Raw genomic sequence first — 16,828 nt, 5'->3', positions numbered from 1 at the left:
AAACTGGTCTGATACTCCATCCCACTTGCCATAAATTTGTCATCCTGAGTCAGTCCTAAAGACTGAGGGGTAGCTTATTTTGGTAAATGGCAAAGCACTGCTGTTCTCATCAATGAAGTAAAACAGATGTACTGAAACACTAATACTACATTGGCTTCGTCTAGTTTACAAATAGACATACAAAATATTTATCTGCTTCTATGGTAGGTACACTTCCACCACACTTATGATGGTGAAAAGTGGTATTGCTAAAAAAAAATGTTATAGATTGTAACTTAAGCCTTTAGTATGTACTTTGACTATGTGGGGCCACTTCGCCAACCAGCTCACAAACTCATAGAAAACGTTTTTTTCTTTTGATCTGTGCGTGTTAGACACGTCTATTTTCAGTGAAGATGTAAAGTACATCACAGCACATTTAAAATGACTGCTTTCTAGATCAGTGCTTCCCAACCTCTCCCAAACCATGGCACCTTTAGTGAAATCTTTTCAGCTAATGGCACCCCTTCACTCTGATATGTAACTACTCAAATTAACAATTTAATCTTAACTCATCAGTTGAGTAGAATGAGATTCCTATTTTTATAAGGCGTATCAACTATACATTTTTGCATTTACAAAGGTAACAAAAATAAATTGCCAGTAAACCAGTCTCAAATGAAAAACTTGAACACAACACAAACATGAAAAGTGCAATAAGTCACAAGGCACAAAGCAGACTATAACGTCATAATTAATGCGAAGGCTGGCTTCGAAGAGAATTTGAGCTCATATTGACAAACTTTCAAACTGCAGTTGACAAACACACTCGTAAGTCATTTTCAACTGACAGTAAACATCCTCTGTGTTTTGTCTTCAGTAGTGTCAATGCCGAGAATGCCTTTTCACACAGATAAGTGGTGCAGAATGGAATAAGTATGCCGATAGCCTTAGCACCTCACACGGGACGTTCCTTTTCAACCATAATCCAAAACTCTGTTAAATTCATGTCCTTAAACTTCAGCTGTAATGTTCGGTCACTCGCAATGTCAAGTAGCTGTTCTTTCTCTGTCATCTGTAAGTTAGACAAGTCCAACTGCTGATGGAATGGGTTCCTTATCCAGTCATTGCCAGGGATGTCTAAACTTGGAAAGTAATGTTGTAAATTGTCTCCCAACTGTGACAAATGCTTAACAATGACATCATGCAACACGACGGCGCCAGGATCAGCCTGTACTGCACGAGGAAACGTGCAAATTAAATGGGTTGTTTCTATTTCACTTGTCCACATCAGAAGTTTACGACAGAAAGCTTGCAGCTTGTCAGTAACAGTATGTTCGAATCATTGCCCTGCATGCCCGAATTCAATGCATTCAATACTTCAAAAATGTCAACGAGATATGCAAGTTTACTGCACCATGTTGGATCAGCCAACAGTGTCACGAAGTCATTGTTTGCTTGTTCATTGAGAAAGAACTGGCGGAGTTCATCTCTCAGTTCATACACCCGTGACAGAACTTTACCTCTTGACAGCCATCTGACTTCTGTATGCATTAGCAGAGTGTAATGTTCTGATCCCATGTCTTTGCACAGTGTCTCAAACAGTCTGCACTTGACTGGATGGACTTTGATGAAGTTAACAATTTTAATCCCTGATCTAAAACTGACTGCAGTTCAGTTCCCAGCGTCTTGCTCACAAGTGCTTCTCTATGTATGAAACAATGCGTGGTGATTATGTTCGGATTTTCACGCTTAGCAAATGCCATGAAACCACGCATTTTGCCGGTCATAGAAGGAGCACCATCTGTGCAAATGGCAACACACCATTCCCACAACAAATCATTCTCACTGAAAAACGTGCAGACATGTTTAAATACATCTTCTCCCTTTGTTTCAATAAGTTCCTTGCAAAACAGAAACTGTTCCAACATTTCTGTATTGTTCGAACACCTTACAAAGGCCAGCAACTGGGATTTTCCACTAACATCTGTAGACTCATCGATCTGCAGAGCAAATCGTTTACAGGTCTGAAGTAAAACGCACACGTTGTTGTTGATGTCAGATCACCTGGCTTCTTTCCTCCTAAAAACGGTCTTGTTTGACGATGGCATTTTGGATATCACTTTTTCTGCATCGTCACCAAGCATCGTTTTCACCATTATCTTGCATGCTGGCATAATCAAAGATTCGACTATGGTGTGTGGTTTCGTTGCCATGGCAACCAGTTCTGCGACTTCAAAACTAGCCAACTGGGCTTTGTCTGACACCGAAACAGTTTTCATAAACAGCTGTGCTTGCTTCTGCTGGCTGTCCATTAAACGCCTAAAATATGCCGAGTTCTTGTTATTTGCATTCTGGTGTTTGGTTTGAAAGTGACGTTGCAATTTGCTTGGAACCGTGGCTTCATTTGCAAGGATATCACCACACAACAAACATCGTGGGTGCTGAATACCTTTTTTGTCAACAAATGTAAACCCATAATTCAAGTAACTGTCCTGATAGTATTGTGTTTTCGTTTTTGCAACTTCACTGCTCCCCGCATTATCATTTTCATTGAGGTCATTGATGCTGCTGCTGTTTTTACGTTTACGACTTTCACTACAGTCGGCCATTTTTGGTGCAAAAAAAAAAAAAACCAAACAGACAACAGGAAGTAACGTCACTTACCCTGTGGCAAGTAAGTAAATTAGAGGTAATATTTATTAATTCATCAGACTGCAGTTGAAATAGGATGCACGCTGGACTGTATTAAAGCACACAAGTAGCAAGACTTTAGTCTTGAGGTGTAACTGGTATTATTATTATCAGTTCAAATCAAATTTTTTTTATACTCTGACACCTGGCAACGGCACCCTTAGTCTGTGCTCACGGCACACGGGTTGGGAAGCACTGTTCTAGATGTTCTTAGAGGTACAGGCTATTTTTAAGCAGGAAATACAGCAATACTTTCAGAAAACAATGATTTCTTTGACCCTTTTTTTTTTTTTTTTTTTTGTTTTGGTCTCTTTTTCTCTTCACCCATAATTGCTGTCAGTTGTTGTGCTGTCAAATTATATGTGACGTTGGTCAACATAGAAAGCTGTTTTTGTAGAAACAATCTTACACTGTGCTTAAAATACGTTATATAGTTAGTCCATCTGTGTACAAAGCAGATATACCAAACTTGTAAATGAAATACAGTTAAATGAACACAATGAGTGATTGTGGGGTGTGTATTGTTTTTAAATAAAAAAAAAAAAAAAAAAATCAAATCTAAAATCTGTCTTGGAACGTTAGCTGGCAGATGGGGTACATGCCCACTTTAGCAGGACAAAGGTATCTAGTGACAAACAGTTGCACACGATGTCGGTTATCACAGCTTGAAGTATATAAGATTTTGGGTAATTTGTTAGAAGTTCACTGATGAAAATTGTGGAGATTGATGATTTTGAACCCATGGCTGTGGTAGATGGTCCGTGGCTCTGTGCTGATCTATATTACTAAACAAAGGTTGTATATATGCACAGATGCCGGACGCACCAAAGCATACGCGCACTGCGACTCAGTGCCCCAGAGTCAAACCCAGCGGCTTCCCAGACTCGGTAGGTAGTGCCCAAACAACACAACACAACCTGTAAACTAAACTTCAGGTCACAATACAACCGCCGCCCGAACACGCACACCACCACATATAAAACCTTCGTTTAGTAATGTTTACGAGGGTTGTATATATGCATGGATGCCAGACGCAACCCGTACCAAAAGCACACTCGCACAGCGGCCCAGAGTCAAACCCAGTACCAAAAGCGCACTCGCACAGCGGCCCAGAGTCAAACCCAGTGGCTTCCCAGAGTCAGTAAGTGGCGCCCAAACAACACAACACAACCTGTAAACTAAACTTGAGGTAAAGCGTGCACACCAACAAGTTGCCATGGTGACATATTTAAACATAGACATAGAATAACTAGACGCTTCATGACTAGCAGAATTGTACGTCAACGTCGCTGCCGTATTGTGAGTGGCACTGCTGTGGAGTGAAGTAATGAATAGTGTGCTGCTTGGGATTGTACAAACCGCTGTACACTCCAAACCAGATCCCAGGGGATTACATTTCATAGGTAAGGCTGAACAATTGTTTTGGTTATATTTGGCTATTAGAAAATCCTGTTTTATAGTCTTTACTTTAGCTAAGCTAGCAAAGCTATGCATTTATGTGCTCAAGTGAGCCTCCAAACAACGTTTTAGTAAACGTATTTAGTCACTATGTAGATCGTTGTTAGCTGTTAACATTACTCAAACTTGATGTTTTTTGTCAAGAAACACATTGAGGAAACACAGTTTGAAATTGACAACCATCATTTTATGCTCATGTCTTTAGTTGTGTTTGTCTTCCACAAACTAAGGCTGCACCATATTGCCAGACTGAATACTTTCAAATTACAGGATCTGAGTGAGCGAGAGGAGTGTAAGTCTGGAGGAGATCAGTGAGGTTGTGGAAAGCTTTAAATGTTAAGAACAGTATTTAGTATTGTATTCTGTAGTTAACAGGGAGCCAGTGAAGTTGAGAGAGAATAGGTGTAATATGTTCAGTGGATTTACAACAGCAGGATATTATCCTGCCAGCAGAATTTTGAAGAAGTTGTAAGCGATGGAGGGCGGCACGGTGGCGCAGTGGGTAGCACTGCTGCCTCGCAGTTGGGAGACCTGGGGACCTGGGTTTGCTTCCCGGGTCCTCCCTGCGTGGAGTTTGCATGTTCTCCCCGTGTCTGCGTGGGTTTCCTCCCACAGTCCAAAGACATGCAGGTTAGGTGGATTGGCGATTCTAATTGGCCCTAGTGTGTGCTTGGTGTGTGTGTCCTGTGGTGGGTTGGCACCCTGCCCGGGATTGGTTCCTGCCTTGTGCCCTGTGTTGGCTGGGGTTGGCTCCACCAGACCCCCGTGACCCTGTGTTCGGATTCAGCGGGTTGGACAATGGATGGATGGTAAGCGATGGATACGTTTTTGTGGCATGCCAAATAGAATAGCATTACAGTAATCTATACGTGAGGTGACTCGGTCATTAACCAATACTTCAGTACTGTGTTGCGTAAGAACAGGACAAAGTCTGGAAATGTTTCGAAGATAGAAGGCAGTCCCCGAAATGTTACTTATATGGGAGGAATGATTAATAATAATTATAATTATTATTATTTAATAATTGCCATTATTAGTGTATAAATGGATATACATAATTGCATTTAAACGATTCGCCACAATCTGTTGTATGTAAACGAAACTGTTTTAAACGTTATTGTTTTTTCAACAGAAAACCCGGTTTCCACATCTACCTGTGTTAGTTTAAATGGTACTTTTGCCACTTGCAATAAGGCTGATGTATCATGTCTACTGGGAAATGCAGTGAATGCGCCGTCTATCTATATATGTCTGTGTATTTAAACTTGAGGTAGTGGTAGCTACTCCACAGTGCCTGCGGTCAGTGTTCTCCACTCCACAGTACCAGCAGCTACTCCACTACACAGTGCCACCAGTCAGTGTGCTCTAATCCACTGTGCCAGCACTCAGTGTGGCAGCTGTCAGTGTGGCTTATTTGAATCACATTAAGGTAATTCAGTGTTAAAAGTAAGTTCAATTACGATTCCTAACAGCAAACAACTTCTAGCTAACAACACACCCATAGAAAAACAAAAACAAGACTGCATAGATAAAAACAATGAATGAAGGCGCATACAACACGCTTCTGAAACACCAGAACCAAAGGAGTCACGGCTCCAAAAAGAAACTGCTTTAGTACAAATATATTTATTTGATTAAATGAAAACTTTCCCAGGATGCTTCCACCCGCCATGATTTTTCATCCCTACTAAGATTGGAGGGAACTGAAAGTAATTGCCATTCTTGGATTTGCGATTCTTTAGAGAATCGGGGGTTTACTGGTTTTAAATAAATAATCGTAACCCGCAAGAGTGCAGACTGTAATCAAGTGTGAGTGTGCTTCGTTTATAAGATGGCTGGGGGTGCCTGCCTAATTGCGAAGATACAAGTGAGTGAGCAAGCCCATCAGGCAGGTGCCTTATTAATTCCTCGATGGGTGTGGCACGTTCACACCTTCACCCCATTAGGAACAGTAGTATAAAAGGAGCCTGCATGGGACAGAAGGGAGAACAGAGCCATGAGAACAGCATTGGGTGGAGTGGCAGGATGAGCCATCCAGGAATTAGGGAAAGGCAGCACGAAGGATTGGCATTCTAGGGCAGATTGTCCCCACTGATTTAGTGGTGTGGAGTGTTGTGGTGGAGTTCCCTCTAGGGATCCAAGGTGTGCCAGAACGAGCAAGAAGGAACATGAGACGAAAACCGACCCCGAGTGGTCAGGCCAATGCTGCTTAAGGCAGCCAAGGCAGGGTCAGGTGGAGAGGACCGCAGATACTGGTGTCTCTGCCAGGTGAACGATGAGTGGGTGAGCCGGGAAGATGAAGAGGGCATTGTGCTGGGTTCATGGGATGGAACATGGACTCAGTGACTGGTGGTTTTATTATTGTTTTAAATTCTAGAGTTTAATTGCATGGAGGTTCCCTGTTTTTATGGATTATTTATTTTTTGGAGTTTATGAAGCACTGCATTTTGGAACACTCTTTAATTTTTTGAATTGTTTTAATAAAAACACTTTATTAAAGCACTTCCTTGCACTTTTATGCACCTACCCCTTGCTTTGTTGAGTGTTCCTATCTGTCTGGCTCATCTGTTTTGTATTATCGACAGTGTCTGGTTCAAGAGGCTCCCAAAACAGAAGTGGGAGCGTGGAGCTGACCTGCACTGTCGCAATGACATGGAAGTTGAGGGGAGAGATATAATTAGTTTGGCCCAAATGAGAAATTGGAAGCTACTTGACCGTGATGGCTATGCTCTCACTCAGTATGCAAGATGAACCCAATAAGCTAATTGGGGTCATGATGTTCCTCATTTCACATTTTTGTGTTGCGCGAAATTCCTTAACAAACTTGCTGTGTTGTCAGTCTACCTGTACGTACCTCATCTTGTTTTTAAGAATAATCACTGTACAACTAGCTAACAATTGGCAGCTCTACCCGAGGATGTCAGGAACCGGGGAGAACTGCATGAGTTGTGATCAAAGCATTTTGGGTAGTGAGGGATACCATACCATCTCATGTCCCAGGACCAGTTAACTTCCAGATGGCCTATGAACTTCAGGTACAATATGAGCTAGTTTAATTGACTTTTCTCATATTTTTTTTAACAAGTGCATATTACACTTGATTTTGGCAATCCTGCAGTTTGGTTTGTCTTTGGGTAGATGTATATTTTAAGTTTTCATACATAAAAAGAAATGCATCATGTAAGGCTACACTTGTGTGTGATTGATGGACAACACAGTCAGTAGTGAAGTGACCGGGGCAAATGAAAAAGTGAGTCCATCCCTCTGAAAGGACGTCAAGTACAGCATTTGGATAATGGACATTTTATTAGTGCATTTCCAAAATGAGTCAATGTTGTTTTTCCTCAAAACCTGGTGTGACACACCAGATAAAAGTCCAATAATAATTTTTATTCGGAATATAATGTGCACAAAGCACCCTCCACTCCACTATACTCATAAATACACCAATACACAATAAACAATCAATCCTCCACTCTCCCAGACACGTTGCCACCCTTCCACCCAGCTCACCTCGACGTCTGGGATCTCCCACAGTCCTTTTATAGTCCGTCACCCGGAATTGCTTCTGAACCTGCAGTCCATGCGACTTCCTAGCACTTCGGGTCAGATCAAAGTGTCTTCTTTTCATCCCGGAAGTACGTCATCCCTCCTGTCGCTGTGACTAAGACGTACTTCTGGGTTATAGGGCACGTAATAGTCTCTGGGCCTCCCTGCAGTGTCCTCTGTTGGCCCCCAAGGTATCCAGCAGGGCTTTAAAGGAAAACTCCACTGGCCATGATTCCCTGCTGGTATTCAGGGCACCTCCATGCTGCAAGGAGAGCTCCACCTGGCAGCCTGGGGGTATTGGCTGGGATGAACGGCCGGCCATATACATATCACAGTGGGTAGAAAGTGAGAATTTTCTTTACTTCATCTTAACACAGTCCTAATTAAACATAGAGTGAAAGGCAGCGCGCTTATTTTTAATTTTATTTGCCAATTGAAAGTCCTTTAGCCCTCTTTTTCTACAAAAAAAAAAAGAAAATCTTTAGCAGAGTACTTGCATATAATGTCTAACCCCGAGTGCCCCAGTGCTGTCTTTCTTTTTATTTTGAATTCTTAAGCGTGTCATAAACAGTTTTACGATGGTGTGCTCTGTTTGTGTACAACAGATGGGCCTAATTGGTAATAGTGCACTTCCAAATGAAGAATTTTTCTCAAAAGAATACAAATTGCATAGATTTTCTGAAGGGACTCCATGTTTCTGTCATGGCATTTAGACAAGAAATCAAATTGATTGGCAGCTCTCTAAATTGTCTGAGTTTGTGTGAGAGTGAGTGCATGTCCTACAAAGAAAAGGCACAGCATACTGGGCTGATTCCTTACTGCCCTTGAGCCTGTTGCTACAAGAAAAAGGACAAACTGCCCACAGTCCTGTGCTAGATAACTCAAATTAAGATAATTAACTCACTGATGGCTAACTCATTTAATGTCAACATACTGTAGGTGTGAAAACATAAAGAGGACAGGCTTGTTGTTATGATGGAAATGCTGTAAGGTTGTTCTTTTTACAATTGGATAATTACACAATTCATCCTGGGTTGAAACCAGTGCTGATTCAACTGTGACATTTCCTCCACAGTGTTGCAGACCTTTGGCTTTAATTACCATTTCTTTTCTGTGTGCAAGTTTTTGAACAGTGTGTCTGTTTCCTTTTGTGGATAAACAAAGTGCAAAAACAAACTGAGATTGCCTGGTAAAGGTTTAGAAAATCTGTCATACTCTGTATTTATAATGTTAAGGCTCTTGTCATATTACACACTTTTTACAGTCATTTTCAGTCACAGACTTCATTTATGTAACCTTAGCGAGTCGGGGCAGTTTTAGTATGTGCCTGTGAATCTCATTTGTGTAGTTTGATAAACCCAGAGACTTGGTGCAACCATCCTGTGACTAGCCCTGAGAAAATCAAATAAATTTGACTTTGTCTGAAATTGTTGATTGGACTCTTTGTTTGCAGGATTTGAGAACCAGTGAGCACTCAGCCAAAATTATAATGCATATAATTCATCTATGAGGAAAAAGAATGTGTGTGTTTTGGACCTTAAAAACATGAGGTTAAGCTGTCTGGCTTATGTTTTACATACCTCTGCAGAAACAAATGAGGAATAAAAAGAGCCGAGATTGTGGCTGAACTTGCCACACCTGGTAAAGCTTTGTTAGCACCAGCTCTGTCGGGCAGTGTGCGACTGCCTGTCACATGTAGGGGGTGAGCTTGTGATACTTTGGAAAAATTGGCAACAGCAGTTGTCAAGTTTGATATCCCCTATGACTAGAAGTCATGTAATGTGACATTGGCTTTAGTTAGAGCAGAGCTAGTGTCCTGTGTTCTGTTTTGATCTTCTCAAATCACACTATTATGAATAGGGTAGGGCAGGGGGTGCAGATAAAGATATAACACCTTTAATTTTTGGTTCAGTAGCCTCTTTTGAAACATTTTCAGTTTCTGGTGGTGATATGTCAAGGAAAAAGGTGAGAACCCCTGATTTATATCTTTATGAACAAATGACAATTTGTTTTTTAATTTTTTTTGTGTCATATTTCCATTTTATTATGACCATGTGCTTTGTAACTTTGTGTCTCAAGGCTTTAAGGAGCAATGAGAGCTTGTGGATTTTATTACTACTGTTAAGCATAGGTTGCAGATATTCTTATACTGTATATGTGGTTTAATCCTACTGTAGCATGATGGCCAAGAGAAAACTGTGAATGGCCGTTTGTTATTCTTACTGTGCCAGTCAGAAACACTGCTGAAACTCCTGAATTGACTTATTTGGGTAATTTTTGTCTTTTTGGCTAACAATGAAGTGAAAAGTGAAGCAAAATGACATCTTTTATTGGCTAACTAAAAAGATTACAATATGCAATACAAAATACAATATTGTGAATTTCCCCTTGGGATTAATAAAGTATCTATATCTACCTAACTAACTCAGGGCCCTTCTTCAGGCAAGATGTAATACAGAAACTGAAGTTCCCTGTGTTTATATACACACTAGGACAAGAAACAACATTGGTGAATCTTTAAGTGAGAAATCTTACATGTAAAAAATTAATAGACTCCTTCAGGCTAGGGTTCACTAACAAGGAAGAAGGTAAGAACACATTTTTGGGTTCTCCCTACCAAAAAGGAAGGATTCTGGTGGCTCTGTTATTCTTTCATTTAAATAGTGCATCAAGTCCTTGAGGACATCAAAGGAAGTATATTTATGACCAAAGGCAAGAGACACCAATTCATACCAGGGGCTGTAGGAACAGAGAGCAAAATACGAGACATACAGTTGCAGAGGAGTCCTTGACAGCCTTTACAGAGGCCTTGGATAAGATAAGGGGATCTGCCAAACATATGGCACTTAAAAGGTCTTGAAACCCTCTCAGTTGAGGAGGGAGGTTCTCCTTAGTCAAGTGCATTATTTACAAATTAATTGCATGTTTAATGTTCATGTTCCACAAATGACAGTGGAAGTACTTAATGATTCTCCTGCCATATCCCTCTCAAATATGGCAGATTAAACAAGTTCAAGTATTTTAGCAGGGGTGCTACATTTACAACTGACTTTCTTCTACTAACAATTTTTGACATTATAATGAAAGTTTGCAAATGTACAGAAAAAAACTGATAAGAGAGCTGCATTAGTAGTAAAAAAAAAAAAAAAAAAAAGTAATAATAAAAATACTGCATCATGCCTAATGTTTGTTTTTCAAAGTATGTCATGTTAATTTTTATTTAATTTGCCTTCATCAGTAATAATAATCCATTTGTTTGATCGAAAAACCTTCCATGATTTACACGTCCATTTATTTTCTTTAGATTTGTTACTGTAAAAAAACATTTTATTGATGTATATTTAATTTCTTTAGAAATTTTTAGAATGGCCATGAGCATCTAACAATATAACAAACTACAAAAATGAATGGTTATTTGGTATAACTCCTTAGTCCAAGGTTAGGACCACAGAGGGCTATAGGACATCAATGCAATATCAATTCCCAGTTGGTTGCCTTTTAGTATCTCGTGGAGAAGAGGAGAGAAATTAACAATATTAAACTTTATTTTATTTCTATGGCTGGGGGATAAACACTGTGGCACAAGCTAAGTGGCCATATATGCCACTGCCTGAGGGAGATCGTCTTTACAAGAGATGTTCATCAAATGATGACGATTCACTTTATTTGCCATATACAATTTGTTGCACTAGGAATTTGTAGTTTTTCACATACCCCTACTTACTCTCCAGAGATTCACAGAGTGGGAGAGAGAAGCTTTGGGGTCCAAGGGCGTGGTCAGTTATTTGCACTGGAGCAATTGCAGGTTAAGGGCCTTGCTCAAGGGCCCAATCGAATAGCATTCCTTCTGGCACTGTTGGGATTTGAACTGGCAACTTTAGAGTTACCAGCATAGATCTTTTAGCCAGAGAGCCACCACTAATAATCCTGTTGTTCTGAGTTGGTGCTGTAGAGTGTTTTTCTTGAAGTTTAAAATGCAGAAATAAGTTATAAACAGGTAGGTCTTTTGCTACCAGGAATGAGAAATTTACCATGGGCTGTCAAGTAATAAGATGCAACATGCTCAGACAGAGATGGGTGGGAGAACCCATCTACACTGAAGAGTTCATGCAATATGGTGATTTTTGAAACATTTTACATTAAGTTACAGATCTGTTTTTTCATTTGAGCAGTCAACTCGGTATACTGCTGGGAAAATAGAAAGTAGTTATTGATTGTCTTTCTGTTGTTTGTAAGTGAGAAAGCATATACGTTTACGTAGGACAGACGGGAAACCATTTGGCATCAAATCATTCTTTAATGGAACATCAAGCAAAAGCAGTTTTATTGATGCTTTGAAAAAAAAAAAAAAAAGTCACTGATTCATGCATTTCATCTCTTTAAAATTGTAAATACAAAACTAAATATAGACAGTGTCTTGTGAAATGCATTATCTTTATACCCCATCCCTGATTACACTGCAAACGTTTCACATGGAACCACGGACTGGCCATGTATAAAATTTATAGGAACAAATGACATATGATTTAGCAGTTTCCTGCATGACGGCATGGTCATTAAATACTTTTATAACAATGAGCAGTGACATCATTCCCAATATCCATTTGCTTTGCATGGAAATGAACGCAAACAGGTTTCGTGTGTGTTACATTTGATAGTTTAATTGAATTTTAAGTATAAAGGAGAGGACAAACTGAAATTCAAGTATCTATGACTGTGACCTGGACAGTCTTGCCAGCAGGTGAGAGTGTGTGTATTTAAGAAGTTGTATCATTGTGTTTTTTTTTTTTTTTTTTTTTTTTAGAGGCAGGGCCAGACATGACTATTTTTAAATTTATTTTGAATGTTGTTCAGTTGTGATTGTGATTGTCACAAAAATACAGATTGGAAGGGCAGATGTTACAGTAACAATTGCTAGGAACGGCCTTTCAGGTGACTTGAGCGTCTCCGATTTTGACTTTATGGCTGATAAGAAAGGGAAAGGCCTATGTGACAGAGATCTTGTTTAACAGTAGATACACACAGTACAGGGTGGTCCAGATCTAATTATGCAATTATTACTTTGCATTGCATTAAAAGTTGCATAGTTAGATCTGGACTACTGATCAAGAGGAGGAGCACTATTGTGTTTCTGAAATGCTTATCCATACAAAGACGACTGTATACATCTTGTTTTATAGTATCATTTTATTTTCTGTTAACTTCTTTCTTCCTGATTAGATAAGTGTTTTAGGCAATTCTATATTCATTTTTATGGGGTTATGTTGTTTGCTTTGCAGGGCCACATCAGAATATTGGGTATAGGTTTGTAACCTGCAAAAATAAGTAGCTTTCATATACATATTTACTATCATGTTGTAAGGAAAATGTATAGATTGTTTAAGGAATTCATTAGCAATGTGATATTTTGCTGCAACCTTCAGAAAACAGATTACATCTGCCACCACCTAATGGACAGGCCCACCATGCCTAAATGCTTAAATATTTCTGTTGTTGCAGATGATGGAAGGACAAAACCAGTCCCAAGGAAAGGCCATCCAGAAACATTTGAACCAGCAGACAATAAATGTCTCCTCCGAGCAACTGATGGAAAAAAGAAGATCACTACAGTGGTAGGTATAGTTTTTTGCCTCCAGTGTCTTCTCTTAAAGCCTTTACAATACTAGCTCTTTCAGAAGGACTTTTTACCAACATGTGTATGTGGCCACCAAGGCTCCCGAGTGACGGCTGAAGCCGTCCACCCACTGTAAAGTAAAAGCCTTGAATATTGATGTGTCCGTAAAATGTCAAAAGACCAGCTACTAAGAAATTAAAATCTGAACTTCACATTTGTTAGTTTAGGAAATATAATGTGACAGTCTGATAGTGTGGTCTGTTTGTTTTTCAGGTGAGCTCTAAAGAAGTTATAAAATTCCAGATGGTAAGCCTAACTTTAAATGTTTTTGTCTTGTGTACATTTGGTGATGTGTCTTGTGGAATGTTGTACTTTTACGGTAATTCAGATGCCTTAAGTACTGATGGATTGTTTTAGGGTTATGAAGCAGGTGCGCTACAAAGACATTCATTAAAGCTATGCTAACTTACTTAATGATGGTGGGAAAGGGAAACAATGTAGAAACCCAAGTGAAAGTCAAGCACTGCTAACAAAAGTCATTAAGAGACAGAAACCCCTCATCTCATAGCCATCACTCACAGCATTTGCTTACCATCAAATGTTTATGCTTTGATTTAACTTGTGTACAATAACCATGATTTACAGCATGCAGTACAATACTGAGATATATTATATCTTCCAAAAGAAGCATTTACTTGAAGGTTATCTCTCATAAAAGAGGGATGGATTGTTTGATTCCTCTCAGAAGCCTTGAACTGGATAAGCAGGTTGAAAATATTTTCAAATTACCAATGATAGGCTTTCTTTGAACAAGGTTTATTTAAAATTTTAATATAAATATGTAATATCTTTACTAATAGATACTGTCCACTGTGGTTGCTCAATAATTTCAAATCAAAACATTTCTCTTCCTCTATAGACTATAGTCGGTCTTTAATGTAAATGTAGTAGCTCTTTGCCAAGCATGTCCATCCTGGTTTAACATGAGTTTAATAAAGAGCGATTAACAAGAACCTGCTCTGTCTAATCACTTTCATAGTATATGCTGTAGTAGTGTTGCAACCATCAAAAATCATAAATGCTCTTCCTGTTCGAAGCTTTATGACAGCATGTGCACAAAGCAGCAGTGTAACAATTTCAGAGCAAAAGGCAGTTTTGGTAAAGAAACAGTGAAATGTATCTCTGGATGAAAGGATGCGTTTTCATTAAATTGGCTAAGAGCAAAGGAACGTCTGGACATTCTTATTGTGCAGGTATTGAAAAATCTCGGGAGGCCAACTGGGTTGAGCTAGCAAAAATATAACAAATACCATAAACCTAAAGCAATTAGGAGATGCTCATTAAAGGCACAAATAGGGAAGAATTTCTGCAGCAGAATTATAAAAAGCTTTAATATTAACACATTGAAAATAGAATATTAGCAAATGAACATTAAAACAATGGAAATTCCCAATTAATCAAATTATAAATACGAGGGATGTTCAAAACGTTTCCGCACTTTTATATTTTCACTGGAAATGGTGAAGGCTTGAGGGAGGAGTAGTAATTGGTCGTGTCTGAGAGTGTCATGTGACTCGTTCTGTCTGGTAAGCCAGCTTGCCCTTGCAGTTTAGTATAGGAGTTGTCACCAGCTTATGGTTTGTTTGTGGCCACTGATTGTGAATTAATTCTCTATATGCACTTCATAACCAATAAATGAAGGACAATGTCACTTTGTGTCTTCTTTAGGCGTATTCTAATCTTTTAAGAGCTCATATGGATGGGCTAAAGAAGAAAGACAAAAAGAGCAAAAGCAAGAAGTCCAAAGCTACCCCATGAAGACAAACCAGTCAACACTACATGCTCGCTTTAGAATTCACATACTCAAGATTATCAAGACCCAGAAAAAAAAAAGTTATGGGAAGCAGGTTAGCGGAATAATTGGCGAGAGTTAAATGTTTGTGATCCCTACACCAAGTGATTGAAATTGATGTCTGACATGTAATTCAATGCCATGACTGTTTGGCTGAAAATGCATTACAAATTGAGTTCATTTGCAGCTAAAATATTATCAAATGCAATTCAGAAACTACTGGTGTGTTTATTCACTGACTGTGAAGTTTCACTTGGTATGATAAATTCAAAGGTTGTCCTTAATGTTACCGAGTAAACCATTGATCTACAGCTGCAAGTCTGGCAGTAGAAGAACTGTCCCTCAGGAACATCGTGTCGCCTTGCTGAAGTCTGAGAAAGAGCTTCTAAAAATTCAAACTGTAAGACTGTGTCACTAAAATGTGTTTTTGGGCAATGTTTATATTTAGTTTCTGATTTTATAATTTGTTAAGCCTGACAGTGTTATTACATTACCAAGATGCAAGTGTGTCAAAGTTGCTTTTTATTTTTCAGCTGCGGTCTCCTTGGAAAATAGTGATGTTTTCAAATGGATTAAAAAATCTTACCTTTACTTTGACAAAATTTCAGTTAATGCTTTCTTGTGTTGAATATTAAAATGCTCATTTTGCAAAGTATATTTGTTATAGTTTTTGCTGTTTAAATAAACATTTAATTTATAAAATTACTCTAATTCTATCATTGTTTTTCTCATGAAATATATATTTAATCTTTTTTTTTTCTCCTTTTCCTGTGGGCCTACAGAAGAAGTGTCATGAGTGAAAACATTTAATATGAAAATACTGGAATTGTCAATACTCTGGGCTGAGGTTCATGTGGTATTCTCTATGAGTGACCTAAAGCACATGTAACGCTGGGGATCAGAAGCATCAGCCAGACCTGGGAGCGAGCTCACTGGGCCGTGTCCTGACCCGAAAATGGTGACGGGCATTGTGATGGAGCTGCCGGCTATTTATAGCCCATAAACTAAATACTCTGTACAAATGCTAGGTTTGAGATCTTAAGACATCTTCATCATTGGCAAACACTCAGCAAGAAGCTTTACAGAAACTAGATAGAAGTGGAAATGTTAAGATATTCTGTGAAAAAGCACAGCTGGTCAGACACATGCAAGGAGTAGACATAAGCTTGTAAATACAAGAGAGTTCCCAGCTCCATTTGTTTATCAGCTGTCTGTAGAAACATATGAATTACAAATCAGTCTAGAATCTCACTGTTATACATATGTTGGCTCTGAGGCTAAGGATCTGCTTTGACATTTGGAAGGTTGCTGCCAGAAGAGATTCTACTCAGTTGGGTCCTTGAGTATGGCCCTTAATCTGAAAATTGCTCCTGGAGCGCTGTACAATGAATGGCTGACCCTGCGCTCTGACCCCCAAAGGTCACATAAAAAGACTGTTCCCCCTTTGGGGATTAATAGAGTACCAAATACAAAAAAACGCTGTTCACTAAATTACTCTTTTGAGTGTGTAATTGTATTCCTTGGATTCTGGCGTTACTGACATCAAATTTAGTCCTAAATTTCCATCGTATTGCAAGAGTTTGCCAAATTGGGAGGCGGTTGAGGGCATGCACTGATAACACATTGGCACACCCACCACACAACAAACCAGCTGGATTGGGACCCGAGTGCAACCTTGTGAG

General features: G+C 39.2%; 1 protein-coding gene across 1 annotated transcript in view; it reads left to right on the top strand.

The window, feature by feature from the left end:
• Positions 1-15,851, top strand: part of srp14 (signal recognition particle 14) — a 31,361-nt gene extending 15,510 nt beyond the window's left edge. The window contains exons 3-5 of the mRNA XM_028821893.2: positions 13,180-13,292; positions 13,568-13,600; positions 15,023-15,851. Of these exons, the coding sequence (XP_028677726.1) occupies positions 13,180-13,292; positions 13,568-13,600; positions 15,023-15,112 (236 nt within the window). The 3' untranslated portion in view covers positions 15,113-15,851. The remainder of the gene's footprint in view (positions 1-13,179; positions 13,293-13,567; positions 13,601-15,022) is intronic.
• The last annotated feature ends 977 nt before the right edge of the window (positions 15,852-16,828 follow it).

This window comes from Erpetoichthys calabaricus, chromosome 16 (assembly GCF_900747795.2).
Source record: "Erpetoichthys calabaricus chromosome 16, fErpCal1.3, whole genome shotgun sequence".
Taxonomy (NCBI): Eukaryota; Metazoa; Chordata; class Cladistia; order Polypteriformes; family Polypteridae; genus Erpetoichthys; species Erpetoichthys calabaricus.
This window is presented reverse-complemented; position numbering and strand designations above follow the sequence as displayed.